General features: G+C 38.1%; 1 protein-coding gene across 2 annotated transcripts in view; it reads left to right on the top strand.

Annotated features, from left to right (window-relative positions):
- The first annotated feature begins 312 nt into the window (after window positions 1–312).
- Window positions 313–19,275, top strand: part of DENND1B (DENN domain containing 1B) — a 159,511-nt gene continuing 140,548 nt past the window's right edge. Inside the window, exons 1-2 of one of the 2 annotated variants that reach the window (XM_064664456.1) lie at window positions 313–660; window positions 3,497–3,561. In XM_064664456.1, the coding sequence (XP_064520526.1) occupies window positions 644–660; window positions 3,497–3,561 (82 nt within the window). In that variant the 5' untranslated portion in view covers window positions 313–643. The remainder of the gene's footprint in view (window positions 661–3,496; window positions 3,562–19,275) is intronic. The other variant, XM_064664457.1, reaches the window with a different exon arrangement.

The following is a 19,275-nucleotide window of genomic DNA, read 5'->3' as shown; positions in this document are numbered from 1 at the left end:
CGCTGCAACACCTTCTTGAGCAGCTTAGGACACTGTTTGTTTAGCACCCGACAAAAATAAAGGCTAAACAGATTTAACCGCAGGTTAAATTAATATTTATGACTTTTACTAGGAAAGGCTCCACTTTCCTGCTGGGCATAAAGGGCTGTTAGGATGTGTCTGTCAGTGGACGCACCATCCAAGGAGGTGATGTTGCAGCGGGTGAAGGTGCCCGTGAGGTGACACATGACGGTACCATGGTGCTGCCCTGCCCCACCTGCCGGGCCCCGGGCAGGGGCTGCAGCGCCCCGGGCCCGGCGCACCTGCCGCGGAGGGCACGGGCCGCCCGCCCTCCCCCGCCGGGCTCAGGTGACACCGGCCCCGGCGGCTTCACGGGCCGCCGAGGAGCTTCCTGGTTCCCAGAAGGTGCCGGAGCGGCTGCAACAGGAACTGAGAGACGGGGGAGGAGGCGGTGCCGCCGCTCCGCCGCAGTCGCGGCCCGAGCCGGGGGAGCGGAGCGGAGCAGCCATGGGCCGCCGCCCGCCGCGCTGAGCCGCCCCCGCCGCCCAGCGCTCCGCGGCCGGCGCTGCCCCTTCGGCCCCGCCGGGCGGGGCGCTTGTCCCTGGGGGCGCCGGGGCCGCCGCCGGGGCCCCGCGATGTGACCATGGACAGCAGGTTCAAGTGAGTGCGGTGCGTGCGCGGCCGCGCCGGGGCTGTCGGGCGCGGCGGCCCGAGCCGAGCCGAGCCCCGCGGCTGGCGGGCGGCGAGAAGGCCCCGCGGCCGCCCCGGCCCGGCGGGCCCGGCGTGCGGCGGGCGGGGAGGGGAGGAGGGGAGGGGGAGCCCACCCGGCGGGAACGTGCGAGGGGCCGGGCGCGCCCGCCGCGGCCGCTGAGTGACAGCGGGAAGGGCGGGCGGGAGGCGGCGGGGCTGGAGCCGGGGCGAGGCGGGACCCGCGGCGCGGGGGGAGCGGCGGCGCCCCCCGACCCGGCCCGGGCAGGGGGGAGGAGGAGGAGGAGGAGGCGGCGGCCGCAGCCCCGCCGGCCGCTCCTCCGCCCCGCGCCGCCCCCGGCCCCGCGGCGGCCCCGGCATCGCCCGCCCGCAGCGGCGCGGGGGCCGCGCTTGGCAGCCGCCGGCCTGGCCGGGCAGGGCAGGAGCTGGGGCAGCGGCAGCGGCGCCGGTCGGGCCGTGCCCGGAGAGCGGGGCCCGGGCGGCGCTGGGAGCTCGGTGCCGAGGCCGCCGGGCCCAGCACAGCTTCCCCGGGCCGGGCGGCAGCGCTGCCCGCAGTGACCCTGCCCGGGGCTGTGACAGGCGTCTCTTTAGGAGGTCACAGAATCACAGAATAGCTCGGGTTGGAAGGGAGCGCTGGAAATCATACAGGCCAACTCCATGCCAAGGCAGGGTCACCTGGAGCAGGTGACACAGGAACGCGTCCAGGTGGGTTTGGAATGTCTCCAGACAGGGAGACTCCACGACCTACCTGGGCAGCTGTTCCAGTGCTCTGCCACCTTCAACGCAAGCAAATTCCTCCTCGGGTTGAGGTGGAACTTCTTGTGTTTTGGTTTATGGCCATGGTGGTTACAGAGCACGTTTTTGCCACTGTGGTATGGCAGGCGCGGGGGAGGTTTTGGTGTCCAGCCTGCCCATCAGGAGCGGCCACCTGCCCTTCCCCAGGTTGGAAAGTGACAGGGTATTTAACTCGGGTTTCGGAAATTGACGAACATCTCCGTGTCAATACACGATGAATAAGCAGGCTGCCAGTGCGGAGCTGTGAAGGAAATGAGAGACGGTCTGACAATTTTCAGATTAGTTTGACACATTTTTGACACTTCTAAGTGTAGTGGGATGTGAAGAGTAAACTTAGAAGCATTTTTCTGCAAAAGCGGTTTCAGAGTAGTAAAGTGAAAGACGGAAGGCAGTGTTACCTCAAAGAGCTTTTTTTTCATGAGCATAATTCAGCTAAGAGTTGAATTAGAAGCACTCATTTGGTGTTTGCAACACTTGAACTGATTCAGATTAAAACTCCAACCTGAGGGTATAAACCCAATGCCTGAACTAGAATAACGTCATGAGGAGATGTCATTTCTTTTAAATGCAGGATTTTTGTGGTTCACTTTTCTAGATGGCTCAACAAAGCACAGCCTTATCAGTTTCATTCTGAACCTGCTCACCAGTCAGAGGAACAATGGACAGAGTTTAATACCAGAGTAAATCTCCAATATACTGGATTTAGGCTGTTGTAACTCAGAGCAGAATTTGATCTCCTACACACAGGATCAGTAGATATAGGATTTTCCCAAAGAAATGCTTTAAAATGCAGGGAAAGATTGTGATATGGGCAGGTTATGTCTCCATAACCTGAATTAGACTATAATTGCGTATCTCAGTTGATGATGGTGCTGAGGTCAATGAAAGCATGTACTGAATCAATTAATTTGTGACAGCTGAATTTTTCCCCAGCTCAGCCTTTGGATTTCATTCAAAACTTTCTTTAAAGAAACAACTGTGTTAATTGCTGTATGCTTTATTTGAAGCATTCTAGAGACCTGGAACCAAGTCTTGAATTTTTCTACTTACTTGAATCTCCAGCTGACTTTAGTGGGAGCATTATGCAAGAAGGGAGTTCATGTGTGAGCCTTTTATGTGGTTAAATAGATAATTGATATGGGTGCGGTTATACCGCTTGTTTTTAATATAAATAGCAGTGTGCTTGGTAGGCAGAGGGGGTATAGTAGTAGTGGCATTTAAAACTATTTTAATAAATATTCCGTGTGGGATTAGGTTGAGTGTTAATTGCTATTAGCATATGCAGTTTATTATTATCAGGTGTGTGTTTACTGGGGAGGTAAAAGGGGCGTTGGCCATCATGCAAAGCTGCCCGTGATGGCTGCTGCAGATAGGGAGGCTCTGTCTTCCTGGCCTGCTCAGGGTTGTGACTGTCCCTGGTAACTCCACTAATATTTTTTCACTCAGTGAATTATACCTTTAAAGTCCCAGTTGATGATCAATGTCTTGTGAAAGAGGTAAGCTCAGTGATTCTCAGCTTTGTGGTGGTAATCATAAGCATTTAAAGGATAGTGGCTAAAGTCGTGGAATTAAAGTGGAAGTCAAATGATGGGCTGTTCCTATTAGGTAGAAATAAAATGTACATTTAGAAAAGGTTGTGTGTGACTCCATTAATATGTTTCAGATTGATTGATTGATTGATAAGGATTGTAGTAGCTCTTTTTTTTCTCAACTGTTTAGTGGGGCATGATGGAAGACTTGAAAGCTATTTGATCCATAAGGCAGTCACAGTATCACGTAAATAAATCACACAGTTTAGCTTGTTTATCTTCCTTATTCCTTTCTAAAGGCTGTACAGACTTTTTGGTTCTTCCTTTGAACTAATCTGGGTTCTAATTTTGTTTTAATGATACTTTAATTTTATTCCATACAAAGAGAGTGGAAAGGATATAACACAGTAGAAACAGGATCTGAAACATGAGTATAATTAATTGGTTGTGTTTGCTTCTTCTAGGGAAAATCCAGAACGTACCTTTGATTTGGTACTGAAAGTAAAATGCCAAGCTTCTGAAAATGAAGGTAATATACTATGCCTATGATTTTTATTTATAGAAATGAGTGCTAGAAAAAAATATTTTGCATCTTGATATGGTGTTAGCTTATATTTTGAGTTGCTGTTGTATTGAGATTGTATTAGAAAGTGACTGGTTATTTTATTGCTTTTTAAAGTCTATTAATTTGTGCTTGTTGTGGTTTTCTACTGTTATATTTTTGTTTTGACTATTGTAAAAATATTTTTGTTCTGAGAGAAATATTTTTAAAGCTTGAACTTGAATCGTATCTGCTGCACTTTGGAAGTCTTACAATGTTGGTTTTGTCTAAAATTTCATTTTAGCAGAACAGTTGACTTCTATCAGTGGAATGTTAATTTTGATCAGTGTGATAGGGAGAAAATAACTTATTTTCTGAACAATAGGAAGAGACTTTCTTTGTAGCTCATGTTTGGCAGCTGCTTTGGCTTGATACTCCATACAAACAGCAACGAGTGCTGACTTGAGCTTATATTAGCCGTCAGTTTCATGTCTCTATAAACACGTGGTAAAAGAGATGTAGTAGTGCAAGAGTTGTCTGAGAGAGGCTTTTTTCCTCTTGGGTAAAAAGAAGATGGGATTTGCAGTACTGAAATTAAAGTGACCTCTTCAAAGTCCACTGGGGGAACTCGGTTCATGTTCTCATCTGAGGTTGTTGGCCTTACAAAAGCCCAGGGAGAGGAGGAGTCTTGTTGGGGTTGTGTTGTAGTCATGTTAGTCTGTGACAGCTGTGTCTTAATCACAATTGTAAAAACTGCATCTTAAAATAGAGTGTATTTCTTATCCTACTGTGCTAATGGATGCTATTTCCGGAGTTTGCTACTCTAACAAGAAGGCTGTAGAAGTTTATAGCCTCAAACTATTCTTTTTCTTTTTCTTTTTTTTTTTTTTTTTTTTTTTTAATTTCAGGCAGCATTTGTTAGTGGTGTCATGGGAGCATGGCTAATATGTTTACAGAAACCATTTTTGTTGAAGCTTCAACAATGTGGAAGCTAAACCTAGTTCTTTAGGTCTTTCCCTGACAATCCTAACAGACTTTCTGTACCTGTTATATTATATATTATCCTGTACTGATAGCTCAAGTTTCTCCCTTTATTTTTCCTCTTCTCTTTGTAAGATTGGTCATTTAGTTGTGAAATGACATCTTGGACCTGGTGCAGTCCTTGGATACCTTCACTTTTTTTGTGACCAGCCAGAATCCCTCAGCCTGCTTTTGTGATTTGCTGTTGATACAGTCACAGTCTGGCAAATCAGATGGGTTTTCTGAACTCTGATCATTGTTGTGGTTTGTATCATGGCACATTTTTGCTTCTGTTCTCCCCCTTTTTACCTTAGTGATTTCATACATGGTGTCTGGGAACCCTGCTTAGCTACTTGGCTTCTGATCTGTTCCTCCTTGCATTGTGCTTTTGGTCTCTCCCTCTGCCCAATATCCCTTCCTGGGGGCCTGTTCACATCTTGGCTTAGGCCCAGCTTCAACCTGCAAATTTTATTCCCTTTCTTCCTTTCCCTCCTGAGATCTAGACTGTTAATCCTTTCAGGTTCTTCATCGTCAAATTCAAAAAATGTGGATTTTTCTTTTCTGTGATCAAAACATGGTTCTAAATCCTTTTAATTTCTTTTATCTCCTATTTGACTTCTGATTTTTGCACTTCTACTGCTATAAGAAACCACTTTTTGTTGCTTGCAGCTCTGTGAATGACCTACGCCTGAATTTTGGTCATAGGCACTTCCCCTGCCTCCCTCTGTAGGTATTTTTGCTGTTTATCAGTTGTCTGTGGAGCGTAGCATCTTTAAGAAGTCTATGTATATCCTTGCACTGTGACCTGAGTCAGTGTAGAGACTGTATCTGGGACTATATTGTGGTTGCATCCTCTGCTATTCCACTTCTTGTCACCATCCCTTCTGTGCTGGGTGGGCTCAGTTGCTGTTGGTCCATGGGGTGGCTGAAGGCAGGAAGGAGGTCTGATACCTGTAGTGTTGGAGTCTAGAGTGTGTGACAGGCAAGGGGTTTAGGTGTCCTTCAGCTGGCCTGGAGCTTGTGTTGATTCTTGCATGTGTCCACAGATCAGCACAAAAGTATAGTGCCCTTTTACCAATCAAACAGTGCTGGCTGTTACCATCCTGTTGTACTTGGTGACCTATCTGGGATTTGTTTTAATGTCTTTCATATCATATCTAATTCAGATAACAAACTCACTCCAGTGAGGGCTTGACATCATATTTACATATGGTATTATGAGCACAGTGATGTATCAAATTAATATATCTGAATGTTAAAGTTATTTAAAGGAAATTCACAAGGGACAAAAGTGTATTGTTTCACTGCCACTTTAGAAATGGAGCACAAGGCTTGTCATGCTAAACAGGGAGCTTTCAAGGTTGGTTTATTATAAGGCCTAACAAATTTGACAGTTACCCTGTATTGTAGGTCTTGCCTTTAAATAGATTTTCATGCTAGGATAATCTTTTGAATATATCATACTTGAAAACATGATCCATTCACCTGTTTCTTTGCTCATGCCTCTTTCTTTCTTATAAAAGAGATTTGTGTTTAAATAGGGGCTTTTTCCCTCGCATCCCATCTGCTCCTTGTACTTGATCCTGAAGCTATGTCAGGGCTGAATTTGTGACATCACTGTCACCAGTGTTGCCGTGGAAATATCACAGCCACGAAATTATGATCTCCCTGCATGAGTGAGCAGCAGGAGAAGCTGACTTAGAAGAGAGGAAGACCTTAATGTGACCTGTGTATCTTTAAGCTTTTTCTTCTCAAGCTTTGCCTTAGCATGCATTCTCCTGCATTTTAATTTCCCTGTACCAGTGTATAACTGCTCTAACAAATAACATTTGAGGTAGCCCTACTGCAAGTGTAACTCTTAATAGGATGTTTTTATGAGGATGCTGTGTGCCTGCAACAATGTGACATGACTTTAGAAAAGTATTTTTAGATAACTTCTTAATTACGACACAGCTCCCAAGGAATGTTGGTTTTTCGGATATGACAGTGTCCTAGGATTCTTCCACCTATATACATACATACATACATGAAATGCAGCAGTTTATATGTATTATGACATTTGTTCTTAAATGATTTCACTAATTTTTAACATAGGTATTTACATTGAGTAGGCAACAAAGAGGTAGGTTAATATGAATTTATCACGTCATATATAGTAGGTAGCTCCTGAATTGGTTACAGGCTCAGTTGTGCTAACATGTGTTTATTTATAGCTGGATCAAAATTTTGTTTCCCATTGGATACCTTTTTTGTGTGTGTGTGTGTGCGTTATTTAAGAGTAGCTTGCATGCTTAAATATTAATTTATTAATACTGAGTCCAAAGGTCATCCTTTGGACTACTGTCTCCTTTCTCTCTGTTCTAAACTACAGGAGTGCACAGTAGCATTGCTAGAATAGTGATCTTCCAACCCTTTCCTCATTTTTGGGGCAGGAGAGAAAAAGGGGTATTCTCTACTTAAATGTTCTTATAACTCCCTCAACAGTTTAGAACATATTGCTTACTGTATTTTCAGAGTAAATCTCCAAAGAGGAGAGAAAAACCTTAAGACCAAAATCAGATTGTTGCCATGTCATAACTTCCAGTCCTTTGCAGGGGTGAAGATTGTAAGCATCAATTTATATATGTTGAAACATAGTAGCTAGTTGGTGTGACAACTTTTACTTATGAAAATTCATGACCTGATTCTTGCTAAACTTTGAGATGAAATAATTGCTGTTCACTCGAGTTTGCTAAGTGAGTGGGAGATAAGTGCTAAGCTATTCTAACAGCCCAGTATTTGTTAATTGTGAATTTGGCTTGCAGCAAGAGTAACACCTTACAGCAAAAAGTTTTACATTGCCTTCCAGGCAGTTGCAGATTTTCGTAATTCTTTTCTGTGTTACTCCTTAATGAACAAGCAAACAAAAGAAATAGTAAAAATGTGTACTCGATATAACATGAGCAGTAGACCTTCAGTATTAAATTTTCACTTGCAGGCTCAGAGGACAACTTGATAACAGACATTATCAAAAGTGTTGTATTATTTTAAGATCAAGAATTACTCTTTTAGCTTTGGAGTGAAAAGATGCAAGTTTTTTGCACTTTGGGCTGAATCACCCTTCCTGAGTATCAGGAGTAATGCAGTGGTACAGTTGGTCCTGAATGCATGGCCTTACATAAGGCTGTTGCATCAGGACTGCTCAACAGCTGCACCTACAGCAACTTTGCTCTTCTCCTGGCACTCTCTTGAAAATTATACTGTGGCTGGCACTGTGAGATATGCTGGAGCCTAGGAAGTGTCTGAACAAAGCAGTCTGCAGCTTCTTTTTTTTCTTTTCTTTTTTTTCTTTTCTTTTTTTTCTTTTCTTTTTTTTTCTTTTCTTTTTTTTTCTTTTCTTTTTTTCTTTTCTTTTTTCTTTTCTTTTTTTCTTTTCTTTTTTTCTTTTCTTTTTTTCTTTTCTTTTTTCTTTTCTTTTTTTCTTTTCTTTTTTTCTTTTCTTTTTTTCTTTTCTTTTTTTCTTTTCTTTTTTTCTTTTCTTTTTTTCTTTTCTTTTTTTCTTTTCTTTTTTCTTTTCTTTTTTTCTTTTCTTTTTTTCTTTTCTTTTTTTCTTTTCTTTTTTTCTTTTCTTTTTTTCTTTTCTTTTTTTCTTTTCTTTTTTTCTTTTCTTTTTTTCTTTTCTTTTTTTCTTTTCTTTTTTTCTTTTCTTTTTTTCTTTTCTTTTTTTCTTTTCTTTTTTTCTTTTCTTTTTTTCTTTTCTTTTTTTCTTTTCTTTTTTTCTTTTCTTTTTTTCTTTTCTTTTTTTCTTTTCTTTTTTTCTTTTCTTTTTTTCTTTTCTTTTTTTCTTTTCTTTTTTTCTTTTCTTTTTTTCTTTTCTTTTTTTCTTTTCTTTTTTTCTTTTCTTTTTTTCTTTTCTTTTTTTCTTTTCTTTTTTTCTTTTCTTTTTTTCTTTTCTTTTTTTCTTTTCTTTTTTTCTTTTCTTTTTTTCTTTTCTTTTTTTCTTTTCTTTTTTTCTTTTCTTTTTTTCTTTTCTTTTTTTCTTTTCTTTTTTCCTTTTCTTTTTTCCTTTTCTTTTTTCCTTTTCTTTTTTCCTTTTCTTTTTTCCTTTTCTTTTTTCCTTTTCTTTTTTCCTTTTCTTTTTTCCTTTTCTTTTTTCCTTTTCTTTTTTCCTTTTCTTTTTTTCTTTTCTTTTTTTCTTTTCTTTTTTTCTTTTCTTTTTTTCTTTTCTTTTTTTCTTTTCTTTTTTTCTTTTCTTTTTTTCTTTTCTTTTTTTCTTTTCTTTTTTTCTTTTCTTTTTTTCTTTTCTTTTTTTCTTTTCTTTTTTTCTTTTCTTTTTTTCTTTTCTTTTTTCTTTTCTTTTCTTTTTTCTTTTCTTTTCTTTTTTCTTTTCTTTTCTTTTTTCTTTTCTTTTCTTTTTTCTTTTCTTTTTTCTTTTCTTTTCTTTTTTCTTTTCTTTTCTTTTTTTCTTTTCTTTTCTTTTTTTCTTTTCTTTTCTTTTTTTCTTTTCTTTTCTTTTTTTCTTTTCTTTTCTTTTTTTCTTTTCTTTTCTTTTTTTCTTTTCTTTTCTTTTTTTCTTTTCTTTTCTTTTTTTCTTTTCTTTTCTTCTTTTCTTTTCTTTTCTTCTTTTCTTTTCTTTTCTTCTTTTCTTTTCTTTTCTTCTTTTCTTTTCTTTTCTTCTTTTCTTTTCTTTTCTTCTTTTCTTTTCTTTTTTCTTTTCTTTTCTTTTTTTCTTTTCTTTTCTTTTTTTCTTTTCTTTTCTTTTTTTCTTTTCTTTTCTTTTTTTCTTTTCTTTTCTTTTTTTCTTTTCTTTTCTTTTTTTCTTTTCTTTTCTTTTTTTCTTTTCTTTTCTTTTTTTCTTTTCTTTTCTTTTTTTCTTTTCTTTTCTTTTTTTCTTTTCTTTTCTTTTTTTCTTTTCTTTTCTTTTTTTCTTTTCTTTTCTTTCTTTCTTTTCTTTTCTTTCTTTCTTTTCTTTTCTTTCTTTCTTTTCTTTTCTTTCTTTCTTTTCTTTTCTTTCTTTCTTTTCTTTTCTTTCTTTCTTTTCTTTTCTTTCTTTCTTTTCTTTTCTTTCTTTCTTTTCTTTTCTTTCTTTCTTTTCTTTTCTTTCTTTCTTTTCTTTTCTTTCTTTCTTTTCTTTTCTTTCTTTCTTTTCTTTTCTTTCTTTTTTTTCTTTTCTTTCTTTTTTTTCTTTTCTTTCTTTTTTTTCTTTTCTTTCTTTTTTTTCTTTTCTTTCTTTTTTTTCTTTTCTTTCTTTTTTTTCTTTTCTTTCTTTTTTTTCTTTTCTTTCTTTTTTTTCTTTTCTTTCTTTTTTTTCTTTTCTTTCTTTTTTTTCTTTTCTTTCTTTTTTTTCTTTTCTTTCTTTTTTTTCTTTTCTTTCTTTTTTTTCTTTTCTTTCTTTTTTTTCTTTTCTTTCTTTTTTTTCTTTTCTTTCTTTTTTTTCTTTTCTTTCTTTTTTTTCTTTTCTTTCTTTTTTTTCTTTTCTTTCTTTTTTTTCTTTTCTTTCTTTTTTTTCTTTTGTGTTCTTCTATCATGGAAAGTAAATGGAATTTCTGGGAAGTTTTCCACAGGACATGTCCAAACTAAGAGTGCCATTATAATCTTTGTGAGGAGTGTGTGTTTATCTATGTATCTATGCTTATGCAAGCATATACAGTTTGTGCGCACACACATATAAGTCAGAATTTTGGATTTTGGTTAAATGTGCAAAGATGAAGTTGGTAATTTAACCAAGTCTATAAACTTTATATCCTATATATTGATTATGTTAAAACTGGGTTGCAGAGGCCAGATGCAAAAGGCAATGCAAATATAGCAGCAAACAGTAGTTGCAGTGTGCAGCAGCTTCTGTGAACATGAAGTCTTCAGCATTTCTGTCCACAGTTTCCCAAGAAGATGATGACTCAGATTGGTTTCAATGTGTGTGGTGAAGCGAGTGCTGTTTGCTACACCCTCGTTTTCTTTGATTGTAGCACATACAAAAAGGCTCCATGGAGTATGCAGGTAGATCCAGAAAAGTCAGCCACTGAATGGTGTGGTTTGGGTCCAGGACTGCTGTAGTCCTGACTGCTGAAGTTTTACTTGAAAACCCCTTTAAAAGTAGCAGTTCACTTTCTGTTCAATCTAAGAATAGTTGTTGGAACAACCCTTGAAATTTGATTGCTTTGTCTCTATTTCCTCTTTAAATGCTAAGAAGCTTTCTATAGCTCTAGGGCTAGATAATGTGATTTTCAGAGAAGGTGTTAAGTAGATTGTATTGAATTGCATAACTCCTGTAGTTTATCTGGCCTCTGCCAGAATGATAATAAATCTTAGTGATGTGTGATCTCTTAATTATTTTTCTAAAGGGTCTTATTTTCATTAAATTTTCAAGGAAGAGCCATGAAAACCAGTTTAATTGTGTATTGGTGGAGTTTAAAACTATATCAGTTAAGTCCAAGAATTAGTATAGAAATGCAAAATTCTTTGTATAAGGTTTGATTGTGGTCTATAAGGTAGTAATAACATCTGTAGTTCCTGGAAGGTCTAAATTCTGAAAAAAAAAACTTTAGCACAGTTGGTAGTTTTGTCCACGGGGAACATGTCTAGCTTTGGTAAGATTTTGATTAAGAATCTTCCAAAGCTGCTCTCAGGATTGTGGACAGAGCAAGCACTGGTTTTTCTTATTTTGTTTTTTCTTCACTATAGAGAGTTGTTTGTTAACCACATACTCTGAGCTGGTGGGTGTAACGTGCTGATCAAGACAACTTCTTTCCTCTGCTGTACATATTTTTTTTAGAGCATCACTTGAACCTGATGAAAAAGATAATTCTATCAGTGTAATACATGAAGAAGTCGGCACGATTTTTTTTTTAACTTTTGATGTAGTCTTTATATGCTGCCAACCTTTATCACTGTTGGTTTCTCTAATTTTTTAAATGACTCTGTGTTTTTAAGATAACTGTGTATAAAAAATTAAAACCTTCTACTCTTCTAAAGTTTCATTAAACTTAACATCCCCCTGTGCCCCAACTCATGAACTTATATGTTGTTATTTAAGTTACTGCTACTTCCCTGTAATGGTTTCTTGCTTTTCCTGTTGAAGTTTCCAAATGATGGTACCTAAAAAGCTTGGAAAAGGACATTTAATCTAGCCTGGTTTCTCTGTAGGGTTGATTGATTAGGAGAATAATATTTCACAGTCTTTTGTTGAGGATTGTGTAAAAGTTTTGAAGGCAAAAGTAGGAAGTGTATGAAAAGCAGGTAGTGCACCACTTTTGACAAAAATGAGGAATATAAGCCAGAGTTTGGCTGAAGCTCTCTCATGTACGAGCACCAAGCATACCTGTAAGTCCTTCATAAATTACAATCTTTAAACCCTCTGGTTTTATCTAAATGAGTCTTTTCATTATATTCAAATCTCTTGCATTTAATTGGAAAGTCCCTTAGGGTATGAAAAAATGTCTTCTGTGTGTTTGCACTGTTGCTAGCAAAGAGTGGGTGTTGAAGAGTTACAAACTACAAAACCAATTAAGACAACAATGATTTTGCACCTAAGATAAAGATTGGCATTTTGATGCTTTTTACCTTTTCCTTTTGTTCACTAGAGACTGAGAAATGGAGTGTAGTCTCTCCAGCTTTCAGCTTCTCCACAGATGCAAAATTCTGGAGGAAAACATTGCTGCTTTTCAGTGCCTCATTTCCTACAGATCTTTTTTTTTTTCCACCAACCTACAGAGATTCTTGGATGTATGTGTAATTTGGAGGTGGGTGCAGATATGTGTGTGTAGGAGGGGAAGGGGTGAGAGCTGCTGAAGAAATAGGTCAAGGAAGCCCTTTCTCCTATCTCCCCTGCATTCTTTACCAGGGAGAAGAGACCTTGGTGGGGAGGGACGACCCTACTCCCCAGCAGGCAGAGGACAGTCCTGGGAGGAGTGGCAGGCTCTGCTGTACTCCAGATTCCAGCTGTAGTAATGTGGGGGCAGGTGCTGTGGTATCAGTGCTGGTAGAGATGAGTTATTCCCCTGCAGGCACTTGGCTGTCTGTGTCATTTTTTCATGTATTGCCATACGCCACTTTCAGCAGTGTGATCGGGTTTTGGGCAGTGAAATGAAAAGGGAATTAAGCAGTACAAATATTAACTTGCTGTAAAAACAATTTTGCGTAAAATTGAGTAGAATTAACATACTAGTATTAATAACTAAATAAAAGCTGAAACCAGCAACCTGTATTGTGTAGTGTAGTTAATCAGTATGAAAGTTGATGTTCCTGTGCTTTTTTCAAATTTAATTTTAGTTTCGTTTTAGTACTTAACTATTTGAGATGGCTGCCTGGGGGATAGTTTGTGGGTTTTAAATTGCTTGCATTCAGAAGTGTTAAGAGTTTGCATATTTTCCTAAGCTAATGTCAGCATGCTTTGGCCCTCCCACACACTGAACAGCCTATCGCACACAGAGGTTTATCATTTTTTAATGGGACATGTTCTACTGCTCACTGTCTTCATATATAGTTTAATGGCTTTTTTTTTTTATATACTGGAGGATTTAAAATCTGCTGAAAAAACTTTGTAAACTGGTTAAACTTCTAAGCCTTAAAATGCTTGTTTGCAAAACCATAAGACACTTCTCTATCTACCACGAACTTGAAGAGGCTGAAGTGTAGGGTTTCCTGTCTGGTTCACAGAAATAGTCTTTAATTCTTTTTCCTTTGCCACTGATGATGTTATCTGGGGAATGGCAGAGACATGTAGATGCGCATGCTCATCATCTAACTGTTGAAATAGATACTTCTGTTTTGAAATAAAATAAAACATGATCTGGGCTACAGAGGGAAGCGTTACATAAGTGTTCACAAAGGGCTTAAAAACCCCTGAAGCCAAGTGAAGTGTTACTTTTATTACTTAAAATAATTTTGTGCAGTAAGAGCAATTTGATTGTAGCACTGTTTTGCAACTAGTATGTTAAGAATCTGTATTTCTCATGGCAGGCTGACATGTGATAACTCCATGATATTTACAGGCACATACTTAGGATGGAAAATTCTACGTGACTGACAGACAAAGTATTAAAATGCTGAAAACATTAACTTCTATTCATCTTCAGGATTTTTCCATGTATCTTGGAGAACTGTAGGTTTTATGTTTAGAACTGAGCAATTTGTGTGGAGGAAGACTTCTTATATTTTGTGAATCTGGTTTAGAAGAAAGGATTAAAACTTAACACTGAACTTTATATGGAAAAAAGAAGAGAAAAAGCAGAAGTAAAGAAAAAAGGCCTCAACAAGATTTTGGGTGTGGTATCTGCACTTCCTGAGATGGGAAAGCCAAGGCAGCAGTTTACAGTCATACTGTTTTCCTTTGCAGAATTCTCAATCCTTGTTCGGAAGGTGCTGTCCAAGTATTAAATCCTTAATTAGAAACAAGGCTTGAACAACGCCCTTAGATTATGTTTCCTGGGTCTGGTTTCTTTACACATTTGAATGGGTATTCAGATGTAGATTAAAACCTATCTAAAATTAAAAACTTGTGTCTGAAAAGAGCATATTGGTTAGTGTTTCTGTGTTTTCTCTGGAACATATTTTACAAAGTTTTTAGTTAATGGCAAGTTTGATTATCATAGAGGCATAATTGCCATAACCAAAGTATTTTGCTATAAATGGCTTACCATTGCATTTTTCCTTAAGCTCAGAATGATAAAGAGCAACACAAATACTTCCTATTCATCTGACTTTAGAGGGAGTTTTATTTGTTGTGCCACTTAAACCTGTATTAGAATGCATACAAATGTTGTAAAGCTGTGGTGTCATTGTGTAGATGGAGTCAAGTGTTTGCTTTTGGGAGGAGGCAGTTCTTTTGCTCTGTTACAGGAGAAGCTGAATGCAAAAATCTGGTGTGTTAGTATTTAAATACTGGCTGCTAAATGTTGAATTGAATTGTGTTGAGATAGTTGCACTTGACACAGAGAAGCCATGATAGTGATTATAAGGCATGGCATCATTTCCCTCAGAAGTTACAAAGAAAACCTTAACATTTTAAGGCAGGTGTTTCCAGGAATGGAGTTATTACAGAATGACGATAATTTTTATATCCTCAGGTTAAGATGCAGTATTCAAAAAAAAAAGTAAAAGACTGTTTTGTGCTACAGTGAATGTGTTTGTGTTCTGTTTAAATGCAAAATGAGAAAATGTAGCAACATAGACATAAAAGACAAGGACTGTGTGACGGTTGTAAACTTACCTGGAGGTCTGTCACTAGCTTGAAATAATGGAGTGAAATCACTGTGCCTTTAGAGTGACAAGAGGGAAACAGTTATTGTAACTTAGTCTTGCTAGCAAGAGCTGATTGTTTATGCATCCTTTTTCTAACTTTTGGAGGTCTTTTAGCTCCTAAGTTGTGTATGTTTGCTGTTTGTGTTTAGCTTCAGATAGCTGGCACTGCTAAAAGCATGTGAGGTAAGTGTCCTTCCCAGGCTTGCTCCATGGGCACACTCACCATTCAGCTGGTGGGGCTGCCTCTGGAGCTGACAGGAAAAGTTTGTTATGAAGGACAGATAGGGAGAAACCAATAGGATTTTCATGCTATGCAATGTAGCATGGGCTGTTTTCATTTCTGAGTGTTAATTTCAACTATTTTGGATTTGTTAAAATAAATGTATTGCCAGCTGAGGAAACTGGAGACAAGTAGGTATAGCCTTACTCTGTCCTGCTGTCTGCTTGATGGCTTTGTGTTGGAATTGTTTTTGGGTTATGTTAAACTCTTATCTTATTTTTGAGGAAATGGTTCAACAGCTTTGCTGGTGCCTTTCAATTTTCTGTTCACATGACAGAATTTAGCTCTTAAGAAAAAACCCAAATACTCCAAGTTAAATCCCTGTCACCCATGGTCACTTTCAGGTATTGCAGATTTGGAGATAAAGTTTTCATTTTGTATAAATAAAATTCTGTCTAAAGACCACAATTATGCCAGATTGGTATCCTGCAGTAATTCATAGAACTGAAAACAGTTAATGATATTGTGACATGACATAGGAAGTTCTGATAGACTTTGTGTCCAGCAAACACTTTTGCTGGTGTTCATACTCTAGGTAACTCTTCCCTGCTAAGAATACTCCCAGATTAAAAAGAACTTTAGTTCTTTAGTGGCAGGTGAATTTCTTGCCTCTTTAGCTGAAGCTAATGAACTTTTGCTGTTGCCTCAGAGGTGGCTGTGATGTCAGTGATTCTGTGCCAGGACAAGTAAAGCTTTCTGGCACCAAAACTGAGTTAGGTGAGGTTCTGAGAATTCAGTTGCAGTTTAAATCAGGCACTTTTAATTGGTGCATCTGAGTAAACCCATTTTAGTTTCTGGGAATGGGCATGTCCTATGCAATGTAGGTATGTGTTGGCATCTGCATCAACTTGGGGTTGGAGCCTTCTAGCATCTTGCAAGTTCTAGTCTAAAAATGCTTATAAAAGTGTCAGCCAGGGGAAAAAAAAGTCAAAACTACCATATGTAATTAGTAAGTAAGCAATTTATAGGGAATTTTCTTTCTTAATCTTGACATAAAATGATGTATTTTACGATCTGAAATATATTCTTCTGCGTTCTGGTTGTGACAAAAAAAAAAGCTTGAGATGACTGCCTTTCAAGTGCCTGGCTGAAAACATTTTTCACTGTCTATAAAAACCATAATATATTAAAGCCTGCCTTAAATTCTCTGGTAGCTAGTGATGGTGGCTCTCTTCTTTTTAAATAAACAACTTTATGTGACGTTACTGGACACTGACAGATACAGCAAACTGTCATTGAGAATACTTGTCAGGTCTTGCAATCCTTGGAGGGAATTTGCATTGTGTTTTCAACAGTGAACAAAGCAGAATCCTTTGAGCTCCTGCTATTGGGGAAAATCATGAAGGACAGAGTAAACCAGATCAAACAAAAATAAAAATAAATTAAACTAAAAGTGAAATAGGATGAAGGTTGGAAATAAAAAGGTAGTGAATTGTGTTGACTGTGGTCGGCAGAGCTCTTGAAGCCAGTAAATCCATGAGGATGGGGAAATTCCTGGGCACTTACTCTCTAAGTGCTGGGTAACGTGAACTTGATCTGCTCATATATGATCTGCTTTGTGCATTTTAAAGAAATGAGAAAGATCTGAAACTGCAATGTGCTTTAATCTCTAAAAAGAGAAAAAATTACATTGCTTTTAGCCCTAAATTACTTCAATCTGTAGGTTTGCCTGACTCTCCTAAAGTAGGACTAAATGTCTCTCAGCTCTGAAACACTGCTTTTCTCTGCATTTCCCAGAAAACTTGTTGGTAGCAGCATTTGCTCTCACAGAACCCATCTGTGTGGCTTCTCCTAACTGGGTATTTTGGTTGGTGAGACTTTCTATGGTTGCTTGACTCTTGTGAACTGGAAAATACTCTGTGTAGTAATCTGTGTGAAAATGACAATACTTGTTATAAGATGTTCTTTGCACCCAGTAGAAATTTTAGCTTTCTGGTGAACAGTGGCTATACTTCATACACTGTCCAACTTTAAAAATATTCAATAACCTATCTAAAAGGAGTCAGAAGTATTGAGGATAAAAATTTGGCTGTGTATGCAGTCACTTCAGTAAGTAGTGGTCTGAGATTGCAGAGTGATCTATACATTCATCAGTTAACATCATCATGAATGACTTTAATAAAAATCATGAATTAATGAAATCAATTAAACTTACAACAGTTGCAGAGGCCTCATTATAGTTGCACTGTAATATGGATTTAAAGCCAATCTATGTAAAGTAAATGTATACCCTTAGTATATGCAGTTCTGGATTTGTGCTGAGAACATGACTGGGCTGTGTGTGGAGCCAAATCAGAATTGCTCACATTGTGTCTTACAAACAAAATGAGAGTTTATAATCTGATAAAAGAGCATTGTTCATTTTGTGTCTCATCATGTATGCTCCTTCTTTTATCCGAATATAACAGGGAAACTTGATTCTGACATATGCTACTGGAGTACTTCTGCTACTGGAGTTCTGCCTCTGTGTATTTTAACACTAGAAATTATTCATCTAAGCGTGACCAGTATGTTTTAATTGTCAGCACATCTTGAAATATTCATCTTTCAGTGAGCAAGACAAAAAGTCTTGCTAGGACAGAAAGTGCCAGAACAGCATAAACAATAGTTGGAAACAAAGTGATATTTCAAAGCGTTCTGTATGCAAAGAGATCAAAGTGGGTTTGGTGTTTTCTTTCTTTGTTTTGTTTTGGTTTTAGTTAATGTTGCTTTGGATATGTAGAACAGTATATATTACTTACCATGGTAGCTAATATAGTAGCTGTGTGCTTGTGGGTCAAACACAATGCAAAGCATGAAACAGATACAAATTGCCTAATCCGAGACAAATGTTGAAACAGTTAATTGTTACAGAAAATGCTTTTCTATTATTTGATGTTCCAGAACCCCAATTTTTTCTTTTTAAGTCTCAGCAGTATATATTCAATTATTCTATTTAATAGGAATATTAGATATGTAAACCAAAAAGTAATGATAGCGTATGGCAATACTGATCAATTACAAGAAAATAGTATGTTTTAGTAACCAAAGAAACCACATTTAAAATATAAATCAGTAGTTCTAAAGTTTAAATACTGCACCATGTTCATATGTGGTTCATCAACGTTTCTGTAGGTTTTTGTTTACAGGGTATCAACTAGATGTACTGGAATAATGTGAGTATTGCAAATATGCAGGGTGAGGCAGAGGCAGATCTGGGAGATCTACTTTGAACACCAGTGGCTGAGAGATGAATTTGAAATCAGTGTTTTCAACTTCATTAGGTTATTTTTAAGAAAATGTTTACTATAGAGTGGCATTGGAAAATGGTGTTTTGTTGAGATATGCTAATTGACTTCTCTAATCTGAAATTCTTAGACATTCTAATATGGTTTTTAATTGTCTTCAAATAAAATATGTGAGCAAGTGAAACAAGAATTCTCTTTCATGTGTAGCCGTGTTAGAAGTTACGGGCATTGATAGAATGCACAGATGTGTGGATAAAATCTGCTTTATGTACAATGAACTGCAAATCCTCCCCTCCAGAAATATCTATGCCCAGAAAACTGATCACATACACGAAAGATAAGGTGGTACAAAACACAGTGTCATACAGGATACCAACCAAGTCTGGTTTTGAATAGTGATAAGTCAAGAAAGAAAAGCATTTTTTAAACAATAGATGAAATATCTTCCTAACTTGTGGCTGGGTAGCTCAGTAGTTATTAACAGGATACAAAAATCTTTCAGCTTTGGAATATGTTTACAGAGCGAACTCTGGCATTTTTTCTTTTTCCTTTTGAGTGTCCTGTTATTGTCTGTGTTTCCTCCTTTACATGTGTGAGGTTTATGTTTTCATTTGAGTTAGCAGCACCAAGGGACAAGGATGAAGAAACTCCCACTCCCACATTGTAAGGGCCAGACATAATCCTTAAACCCTGTTGGATTTTGCTGATGTTGAGCTTCAGCCAGACTGGGCGAAAAAATGTTTCCAGGAAGGTATAACACTTACTCTGCATTAGTAGGAAGTGCAAGCACCAGTCACCCTTGAAGGGAAGTGACAAAAGCCTGGATCGTGTGGCTGAAAGCCTGAGTGCTGCATTGCTGTGGGCCACATCAATGAGCTTTACTGCTAATAGGTGTCCATTAGGCAAGTTCTGCAAAAAAAGCAGGTCTTTGAATAGTGTTTTCCAGGAAATAGATGC

This window comes from Pseudopipra pipra, chromosome 9, assembly GCF_036250125.1.
Source record: "Pseudopipra pipra isolate bDixPip1 chromosome 9, bDixPip1.hap1, whole genome shotgun sequence".
NCBI lineage: Eukaryota > Metazoa > Chordata > Aves > Passeriformes > Pipridae > Pseudopipra > Pseudopipra pipra.
The sequence above is the reverse complement of the archived record's forward strand: the minus strand, read 5'-3'. Positions and strand labels throughout refer to the sequence as shown.